This window comes from Magnolia sinica, chromosome 9 (genome assembly GCF_029962835.1).
Source record: "Magnolia sinica isolate HGM2019 chromosome 9, MsV1, whole genome shotgun sequence".
Lineage (NCBI taxonomy): Eukaryota > Viridiplantae > Streptophyta > Magnoliopsida > Magnoliales > Magnoliaceae > Magnolia > Magnolia sinica.
In genome coordinates this window covers 78809836-78820735 of record NC_080581.1, presented here as the reverse complement: position 1 = coordinate 78820735, position 10900 = coordinate 78809836, and the positions used below count along the sequence as shown (strand labels likewise).

The window sequence follows — 10900 nt, the reverse complement described above, 5'->3', positions numbered from 1 at the left end:
CGTCCCGTAGCAAGCCGGGTCCCACACGCACCTCCCATTTCTTTGTAATTAAATTCCACCAGCTGTCATGGTATTGGAGTTGGTGCTTACTGACCTTGAGGCCCACCTTGATGTATGCGTGGTATATGCAAGCCGTCCATCAGTTTTTCAGCTTATCATAATTTAAAAAATGTAAATCCAAATATTAAGTAGACTATACCATATGAAACAGTGGTATTGAACACTAACCATCCACCCAATCTTTTGATAAGGTCACATCCAATCTTTTGATAAGGTCACACAGATTGGATAAAGGTAGAAAACAAATAACTTTTGTCACCTAGAAGGAATTTTCAGCGGTCGGTGATCACTACTTTCCATGGGTATAGCTGACTGAGATTTGGATCTGCTTCAGTTCGGAGACCGTACCTTAAAATGAGCTGGGAAAATAGATCAACAGCATGGATACAAAAGTATAACTAGAGCTGTACGCGAGAATTGAGTATGACCCAACTTTAGCTTGCCTCATCTACGCAAGGCTCTCTGTCAGAGATTCACACAAGCCTGAGCTAGCATATTCATACTGTTTAAGTTTGATTTAGTCCAAAATATACTAGCTTGGTTTAGTTTGGTCCAAATATTCAAGCTGAGCTAAGCCGAACTGAATCAAGTTCTAGTAAAGACAAGCCGAGAAAAATCAGTTTACAGAAAAGTCTATGTTTTTCTCTGTGTTATTTTTAACAGTCAAAATGGACTGCTATATATAAACTTATAAGAGTAAATTAAGATCCTAAATTACAGAAAAATAAAATAAAGATCTATCTAATTCCCTTGATTGAAGGGATTACAAATCTCCTAAATATATACATGAAATAATATTCCTTAAGATCTATCTAATTCCTTGATTGAAGGGATTACAAATCTCATAAATATACACATGAAATAATATCCCTTAATTTAAGTTAACATAATCTTAACACTCCCCCTTAAGTTGGAGCATGTATATCCAGCATGTTCAATTTGATTCTTAATTCTTTAAATACATTTCCTCCAAGAGCCTTCATAAAAACATCTGCCAGCTGCAAATGAGATGAAACAAATTTGGTGATACGCTACAGGAGATTAGTTAGACAACTAATCTATCTCACAATTATAAGGCCAGACATCACATACTTAGTTAATATTTTAAGTCAATTTATGCATGCTCCAAGAAAGTCTCATTGGGATGCTGCTCTTCTCATTATCAAATATTTGAAAGGCAGTCCTGGTTTAGGATTGTTGTTCTCCTCAAGCAATTCCTTTGCCTTTAAGGCTTATTGTGATGCTAATTGGGCAAACTGTCCTATGACAAGAAGATCAACTACATGTTATTGTGTGTTCCTAGGGAATTCATTGATTTCATGGAAAGCAAAGAAGCAGAAAACAGTTTCAAGATCATCCTCAGAAGTTAAATATGGGTCTATGGCAGCGGCAACCTGTGAGCTAACTTGGCTCAGATTTTTGCTCAATGATATGCAAGTTTCTATAGGACCAGCAATGTTACTATGTGATAATCAAGATGCTCTCCACATAGCAGCAAACCCAGTATATCATGAGCGCACCAAACACATAGAACTTGATTATCATGTTGTAAGAGAAAAGATACAAGATGGTCAGATCATATAGCAGATCACCTTGATAATCTGTGAGATTCAGATTCATTTCCATGGAAAAGTTTGATGGTTGAGCACCCAAGTATCCAATATCTTCTATGATCTCTAAAGTATATTTTCGTTGAGAGATAACAATACTTGTTTTGGACCTTGCAACTTCCAACCTAAGAAAATACTTAAGGAGACCAAGATCTTTAATATGAAATTGTTGATGAAGAAATTGTTTGAGACTTTGTATAGCAGTTGCATCATTTCCAGGTATTACTATGTCATCTACATAGATAAGCACCATAATTGTAGATGAGCCTTTAGTCTTCACGAACAAAGAATAATCTGAATGTGATTGAACAAAGTCAGCCTGTTTGATAGCATGCGAGAATTTTGCAAACCAATTTCGAGAGGCTTGTTTAAGCCCATAAAGAGACTTATGCAGTTGACATACTAGTTTTTCCCCCTGTCGACAAAGACCTGGTGGTGGAGTCATGTACACCTCTTCCTCTAAATCACCATGTAGGAAGGCATTGGTCACATCCATTTGATACAATGGCCAATGTCTAGTAGCAGCAATAACAAGAACACAACGAACAGTGATTAACTTGGCAACATGAGCAAATGTTTCGGTGTAATTCAAGCCCTCTTGTTGAGAAAATCCTTTAGTGACTAATCGAGCTTTGTAGCGTTCAATTGTGCTATTGGAATTGTATTTGATACGATAGATCCACTTGCTGCCAATGGGGCGATGACCAACAGGCAAGGGAACCAAGGACCATGTCTTTTGGGTAGTGAGAGCATTAAGTTCACGTTGCATTGCCTCTTGCCATTTGGGATCTAAGATAGCCTGAGCATATGAGGTGGGTTCTTGAAGATCTGTCTAGATCTTTGAAGGCGTTTCAGCATAGAGTACGTTGTTTGTAAGCTCCTGACTTAGAGAGTTAAATATCCAGGAAAGCACCATATCGTTGCAGCACTGCCATAAAGAGTATTTTGGATCTTTTTCATTTGGGGTGGAAATTGTTCCTTTGATGAACCCCAGTTTGTTTTTAGCACTGAGACTTACCAGCATAGATCTCTTCCACATAGCATAATTGGTTCCATCTAAGACTTTTGGAACAAGAATCATGCCAGGATGATCAGAAGGATGGAGGAAAAAAGGATCTGCAGAATCAATCGCAGACGTAGACATAGCGTGATTAGAGTAGGCAGAAATGATTTACAGAGGCAACAAGATCATTGGCGCTCTGATACCATGAGAAAAATCAGTTTACAGAAAAATCTATGTTTTTCTCTGTGTTATTTTTAACAGTCAAAATGGACTGCTATATATAAACTTACAAGAGCAAATCAAGATCCTAAATTAGATCCTAAATTACAGAAAAATAAAATAAAGATCTATCTAATTCTCTTGATTGAAGGGATTACAAATCTCCTAAATATATACATGAAATAATATCCCTTAAGATCTATTTAATTCCCTTGATTGAAGGGATTACAAATCTCATAAATATACACATAAAATAATATCCCTTAATTTAAGTTAACATAATCTTAACACAAGCTCATTCACACACACACACACACACACACACACACACAAACACACACACACACACACACACACACACACACACACACATAATTCAATCATACGTTCTAGACCAAACGGGGCTATGATTGGTTAGGGGTTGTTTTTAGTTTCCTCATGCTAGAGTCTGAGGTTACGATGGGTAGGCTCTTCTTCCTTTTATCATGGAAGATTAGCCCGAAATGTATATTTTTGTAGCGGGATAATATCTTCAGATATTTTTAAAAAATATGTGTTGATTTGAAACTTTTACCCCCCCCAACAAGTTTGGATCATGAATTGTGATACACCGGACGTTTGGATCTTCCTTATTTTTAGTCTTATCCTATAAAATGAGCTGAAAGTTTTTATAAATACCTAGATAAAACATATATATTATAGTGGGGCCCATAGAGCATCCACACAACTACGTGGCTGGCAGATGTTGAGACCAGTAGCCAATTTGAATTCCGCTTCATCGTTCTGAATAAACTTTGTGGGCCCACCGTCATGTATATGTATTATCCATGCCGTCCATCTATTTTTACATATCATTTTAGGACACGATCCAAAATTGAATCATATCCAAAGCTCAAGCCATCTAAACCTGACGCAGGGATGAACGTGATGAGGATAACTACTCCGAATCCACGGAGCTTCTCTGGACTCCTCACAGAGACTTCTCGAATCCACGAGGAAAGAAAGTAGAAAATAGAAATAAATTCTAAAAAATTTGAAATTGATTAATTGATCATTGATAATTGTCTAATGTGTCTCCTTACACCATTAATATAAAAAAAAAAAAAACTAAAATTCGTAATTACCAAAAATAACAAAATTCTAACTCTAATAAAAATCCTAATTCTAATAAAACTGTTCTAAGGCCTAATTTCTAAAAATAAAAATTATAAATAAACTTTCTTTAGAAGAGTCCTAGTATAACTAAAAGTTATTTCTAAAAGGAAAGAAAATCTAAAATTCTAAAAATATTTAAAAAATCAGAATTATTAAAAATAGTAAAATTTTTCTAAAAATTTGTTTTTGAGCTGAAAGCGCACGTTTTCTAACGAAACGGACAGATGCGACCCACTTGGCCCGTTTCAGTAAAGATTAATAGGTTGTACGCCCCATAACGATACCCGGATCAAAAGTTATGGTCAATTCACGGTCCATCTTCTTTTAGCTCAACCATGCTGGGAACGTATCTATGACATGATCTACATCAGACCCCTCCACTTGAAAAAAACTCATCCTCGAGTTACGCAAGAGACTTGACACATGAGTCTGAGATAACTTCTAACGCCGATGTTCATTACCCCTTTTTTGTACTTGGCATTAAGCTCTTGAGCTGACATAATACATGTACTCATGTTTTCTTTGACTTGACTAATATTGATCAGTTCCTTTACATCTGTCTTCAAGATCTCATATTTTTTCTGATAATGTGGGTAATTAGGCGGACTTGCCCCTAAGACGAGATCAACGTGATTTTGTATATCTCGTATGGGAGACAATTTATCGGGGGGTTCATCGAGCACAATCTCCTTAAACTCCTGTAAAATTGGCTTCAAATCTTCTGGGATATTCACAGGCTTCATATATTCTTTCTTTTCAACTAATGGATATATATGTCTTGTTTCCTCAGATTGTTTGACAAAAGCCTGTTCAGTTGTGAGAAACTGATCATTAACTTTATAAGTCTTGGGTTGGTTCTCCCTTCCCATAGGGCCGAGAATAATCTTTTTATCATCTTTAATAAAGATAAATAGGTTATCCCGATCCCTATGTGTAACATTAATATTATTTTGTCAGGGTTGATCAAGTAACATGTGGCAAGCTTCCATGTCGAACATATCACACATTACTTCATCCTTATAATATTTACCAATGGAAAAAGATATACGACATCGTTCAGTTACCTCTATTTTGTTGGCCTCCTTGATCCATCCAATCATGTATGGAGATGGGTGTCTTTCTGTTTTCAGTTGTAGCTTTTTCACCATTATTTTCGACACAAAATTCTCATCGCCTGACATCGATGATCACATTGTAGACTTTTTTGTATGCAGTGCACCTTGTTCAAAAGATGTTGTCTCGCTGTAATTCTATTTCTACCTTTGACATGTATAACGGCTTCCTCATAATCGAAGTGGTGGCCTGTGATTTACCATCATCTGATGGTGCTTTGTAGAAATTGGGGTTGTGTCATACAGCGGCCACAGGCGGTTGAGCATCACTTTGAAAGCTTGCATGGTCAACTGACTCTCCCGGTGGAAAGCTTCCATTTTGATGAAAATTCTAATTTACCCTTGTAGATACGCATGCAAAACTGAAAACCCCATCTAGTGCATAAGGGAATTAAATATACAAAAATGAAAAGCTATATGTGACGCAGGGATGAACATGATGAGGATAACTACTCCGAATCCACGGAGCTTCTCTGGACTCCTCACAGAGACTTCTCGAATCCACGAGGAAAGAAAGTAGAAAATAGAAATAAATTCTAAGAAATTCGAAATTGATTAATTGATCATTGATAATTGTCTCATATGTCTCCTTACACCATTAATATAGAAAAAAAAAACTAAAATTCGTAATTACCAAAAATAGCAAAATTCTAACTCTAATAAAAATCCTAATTCTAATAAAACTCTTTTAACGCCTAATTTCTAAAAATAAAAATTGCAAATAAACTTTTTCTAGAAGAGTCCTAGTATAACTAAAAGTTATTTCTAAAAGGAAAGAAAATCTAAAACTCTAAAAATATTAAAAAAATCAGAATTACTAAAAATAGTAAAATTTTTCTAAAAATTCGTTTTTGAGTTAAAAGCGCACGTTTTCTGACGAAACGGACAGATGCGACCCACTTTGTGGGACGGTTCACTTCGGATGGCTCATTTTAGTAAAGATTGATACGTTGTATGCCCCATAACGATACCCGAATCAAAAGTTATGGTCAATTCACGGTCCATCTTCTTTTGGCTCAACCATGCTGGGAACATATCTGTGACACGTTCTACATCAGAACCATAGGAAACCGTGTGCATTCATGTTATATATATTATGTATTATACATGTCGTCATATATATGTTACATGTCATTTTACATATCCATTTTTACATATCATTTTACATATCCAAAGCTCAAGTGGATCACACCACATGAAATAGTGTGCCAAATAATCGAGCTAAATCAAACCAAGCTAAGATGGTACTACCTTTGTTTGAGTTTGGCTTTTTTAAACCAGCTTGAATGCTTGGTTAATTTGGTTTGAACTTCTATTCGAACCCATATAAGTGGATCCTTTTCAAACCAATCTGAGCCCACCTTTCAAGCTAGCTTGGTTTGTGTCAAGCTCTAAATAATTGATTCACGGAATTACCCGGTAACGCTAATCTACTCCTACTAGATTGACTCAAAAAGTGTGGTGTATTTTGAAACAATGATCGTGATACTATCATTCAGTGTATTTATCGCGAGATATCCAGAATCTGAGAAATTATCCCACTGGTGTATAGAAAGCTAGGACCGAAGAAAGAAAGAAAGAAAAAACCCAAATTTGAGAGAGAAGAAGAAGAAATGGCGGAGAGTTCTGTGAGCTTCTTAATGCAATACTTGGGGCCTTTGCTGGTGGATGAAGCGAATTCGTTGAAGGGGGTCGACGGAGAAGTCCGTGAACTCAGAAATGAGTTAGAAAGCATCAGATCCTTTTTAAGGGATGCCGATTCAAGACAAGATACCGATGAAGGCCTCAAGACATGGGTAAAACAAGTAAGAGAAGTTGCTTACGACATTGAAGATGTTCTCGATGAGTTCATGCTTGCCCAAGCACAAGAGCAGAACGGTGCCCATGGATGCATCGATTTTCTTCATACACTCATCAAGCAGTTTATGGTGCGCCATCAAACTGCATCCTCAATACGAGATATCAAAACCCGAATTCGTACAATTACGGAGAGAAAAGATGCATACGCTCTCAATAGGACACAGCAAAGTTCAAGCTCCAACAGCATTAATGAGCCATGGTATGATCGTCGACTGGATGCTCTTTTCATTGAGGAAGCTGAACTTGTGGGAATTGAAAAGCCTAGGAACCGTTTGATGAAATGGTTAGTCAAAGGAGATTCGAAACTCACGAAGATTTCAGTGGTCGGGATGGGTGGCCTTGGCAAGACCACTCTGGTAAAGAAAGTATATGATGACCAAAAGGTGAAGAAACATTTCGACACATGTGCTTGGATCACTGTATCGCAATCGTTCAAAGGGGAGGATCTACTCAGAAGCATGATAAAGCAATTCTCCGAGGCAAAGGAAGATCCGTCTCCCCAAGGATTAGATACGATGACAAAGTTCGAGCTAATTCAAGTGGTACAGGACTACTTGAAGAACAAAAGGTATTTACTTGTTCTTGATGATGTATGGAGTGAACATGTATGGAATTTCTTAAGAAATGCATTGCGCGCTAGTGAATGTGGTAGCAGGGTAATGATCACCACACGCAAAGGTGATGTCGCATCATCTTCTTGCGTCGGACCCTCTGATCACATCTACCATCTTCGAGCTCTAAGTCGAAGAAACGCTTGGTCCCTCTTTTGCAAGAAGGCATTCCACTCGCATGAGAAGAATAGTTGCCCTCCTGAATTGGAGGAACTCTCTCAAAGCTTTGTCAATAAATGCCAGGGATTACCGCTTGCAATTGTCGCATTAGGTAGTCTTTTGTCGATCAAGAACCAGACATATGTTGAGTGGGAGATGATTCACCGTAGCCTTGGATCAGAGCTTGAAAGCGATGACAATCTTAGAAGCATGATGAAAATATTATCTCTCAGTTTCAATGACTTGCCTTACTATCTCAAATCATGCTTCTTGTATATGAGTGTTTTCCCTGAAGATTATGCCATTAGGCGTATGAAACTAATTCGGCTATGGATAGCCGAGGGTTTTATAGAAAGACGTGAAAGCAGGTCAATGGAAGAGGTTGCTGAAGGTTATCTCAATGCGCTCATCACTAGAAATCTCATTCTAGTGGTAGAACAGAGTCCTGGGGGGCAGCTGAGGACATGTCGCCTCCATGATATCGTGCGGGAATTTGTTATTTCAAAATCCAGGGAGGAGCATTTCTTTGCATCTTCTGTTGAAGAGAAGACGACTTTGTGTAACAGAATCCGGCATCTGTCCATTTACAGTGGTGAGAATTTTCTAAAATATGATACCTTCTCCCATCTTCGCTCTTTGTTCATTTTTAAGATGGGCGGACTATGTACCACCTCTGCAATCACATCGTTTGCCAGCTTAAGGTTGTTGAAGGTGGTGGATCTTGAAAATGCATCCATGGAAATCTTTCCTGATGATCTGACAAGCTTGTTGCATTTGAGATACCTAAGCTTGCAGAATACAAAGATCAAGAAGCTTCCAAGTTCGTTGGGGAAGCTACAGAACTTAGAAACATTGGATCTTAGGGGCACCTTCGTATGTGAATTGCCAGCTGAGATTCTCAAGCTTGGGGGCCTCCGCCACCTTTTGGGATATCACCGTAACAGAGATGGGGCTTACTGGTCATTTAATCCTATAGATGGAATTAAGGTGCCTGCTGGAATGGGGAGTATGAGATCCCTACAGACGTTGGCAAGTATGGAGGCAGGGAGTGGCATCATTAGAGAGCTGGGGAATCTCACCCAACTGAGGACGTTACACATTATCAAGCTAAGAGTGGAAGATGGGAATGATTTATGCAGTTCCATTGAGAAAATGATTCACCTTCACACCTTTGATGTGACATCAATGGATGAAGAGGTGGTTCTCGACCTGCATTCTTTATCGCATCCTCCGCTACCTCTTCAACGTCTATACTTGAAAGGGCGTTTGGAGAAGTTACCTGAATGGATTGCCCCGCTTCATAATCTGGTAAGCGTTCGCCTGATGTGGTCTGGATTGAGGGATGACCCACTCAAAGCCCTTCAATCACTGCCCAATTTGGTTGGACTCGAGCTAAGGCGAGCTTATGATGGGGAAGAGTTATGTTGCCAGGGCAGAGGATATCCAAGTCTCAAGGAATTATTTCTCTTTGAGTTGAGGGGATTGAAGAAGGTGAGGGTGGAGAAGGGAGCAATGTTTAGCCTTAAAACGCTAAAGATTAGACGTTGTGAAGAATTAGTGGAGGTGCCGTTGGGGATCGAACACCTCAATAATCTCAAAGAATTCCGCCTGCGGGATATGTCGGAGGCTTTCTTGAAGGGGCTAAGAAAGGATGGAGTCGAACAGTTAGTGGATTCCATTCAGCACATCCCACTCATACGATGTATCGACAGTCAAGAACGGACTAGTCAAGACTTCTCACGATTTAGGAGAGAACACCGAGAAGGTTAAAGCAGTTATCAGGTGAATGTTTTATATTTCCCTCTTTTCTATTCACGGTAGATAGTTTTGTTCTCTATAGATATTCATATTTTTTAATTTCTTTTTCAAAAACTTGCATTTTCTCTCTCTTTTATTTTTGTGACATTTTAAAGATTGTTTCAAGGAGGCCAGTTCCTCTAAAATGCCATGTAGTAAGCTTATTTCATGACAAGAAACTGGATCCTCTACTCCCACAAACAGAGATTTTCTTTTTTTTGCATTGTAATTGGTCCATGTTATCACTAACATTGTTAGGACTGCTGCATTAAATGCAGTCGATAATAATGTGGCCCAATCAAAATATAATAAATAAGAAAATCTTGTTTATAGAAAGCAGAGGATCCAGACTCGTCATAACAATTATGTGACAGACCCACTTGATCTCTACACCTCGGCATGAAAGTTGCATGTCCTGAGAGCCCGGCCAACACTCCATTTTGTGAGCCACCATGCGGCATGGATTCTGAGGTTTGTTGGTGGCAGTGATTTGATAGGCATGATTTTAGGGTGGGCCCTGGGAAAGTTTGAACCATGGTTGGCAGTGATTTGATAGGCAGTGATCAGCTTCACTTTTGGGCTTATGCCCTAAAATGAATCGGCAAAACAGATGAATGGTGTGGATATAAAACATATACATCACAATAGACCCTATAAAACATAAAACATGCACTAGGTGTTACCCGGGTAACACCTAATCTGCTCCGCAATAGGTGTTGTTGTAAGGGCCTCGGTCTGTTATGGAGAGTGAGATAAATGGTCTTAGATTGCGTGCAGCCGACCTGCAGCTGTAAGATCTCTGAAACTCACCGTGATATTTGTGTTATATCTACTCTTATCTATTGCCTTATCTTCGCACATCTCCCTGCAATCTGTCTGTTTTGTTCCAAAGCTTACAAGAAATAATGTATAATCTATTAGCTTACTTGACATTCTATATCCTTTTTTTTTTTTTTTTTGTTAAATGACTCTGTTTTCAGGAACTGAAAACGAAGAACGTAATTGGTAGTGGGCATCAAGAGCTGGGGCTATATCTTTTTGACTCTCATACTCGCTCTCAAGTTACTAGTTTTTTTTTTTTTTTTTCAAGTGTGAATAGAGAGCTCTGTAAGTAGCATTGTCACTTTAGATACTGTTATTTACTTCTATTAGTTGTAATTCATTGTATGTGATATTTGTAAGCTCTCAAAGCATCGTAGAAGGTTTTTTTTTTTTGGTAGAGGGTATGTGGATATGGATAACTTGAACAATGCTTACCTTTCCATCTCATGTTTTTCTTGTTGTAATTGAGAAATCTACGGGTATCTTCTTCTT

General features: G+C 38.2%; 1 protein-coding gene across 1 annotated transcript; it reads left to right on the top strand.

Moving 5' to 3' along the window:
* The first annotated feature begins 6747 nt into the window (after positions 1–6747).
* LOC131255786 (disease resistance protein RPM1-like) lies at positions 6748–10900 on the top strand. Its single transcript, XM_058256601.1, has 2 exons — positions 6748–9571; positions 10567–10900. The coding sequence occupies exon 1, from the start codon at positions 6773–6775 to the stop codon at positions 9557–9559; it is 2787 nt and encodes a 928-aa protein (XP_058112584.1). The 5' UTR covers positions 6748–6772; the 3' UTR covers positions 9560–9571; positions 10567–10900.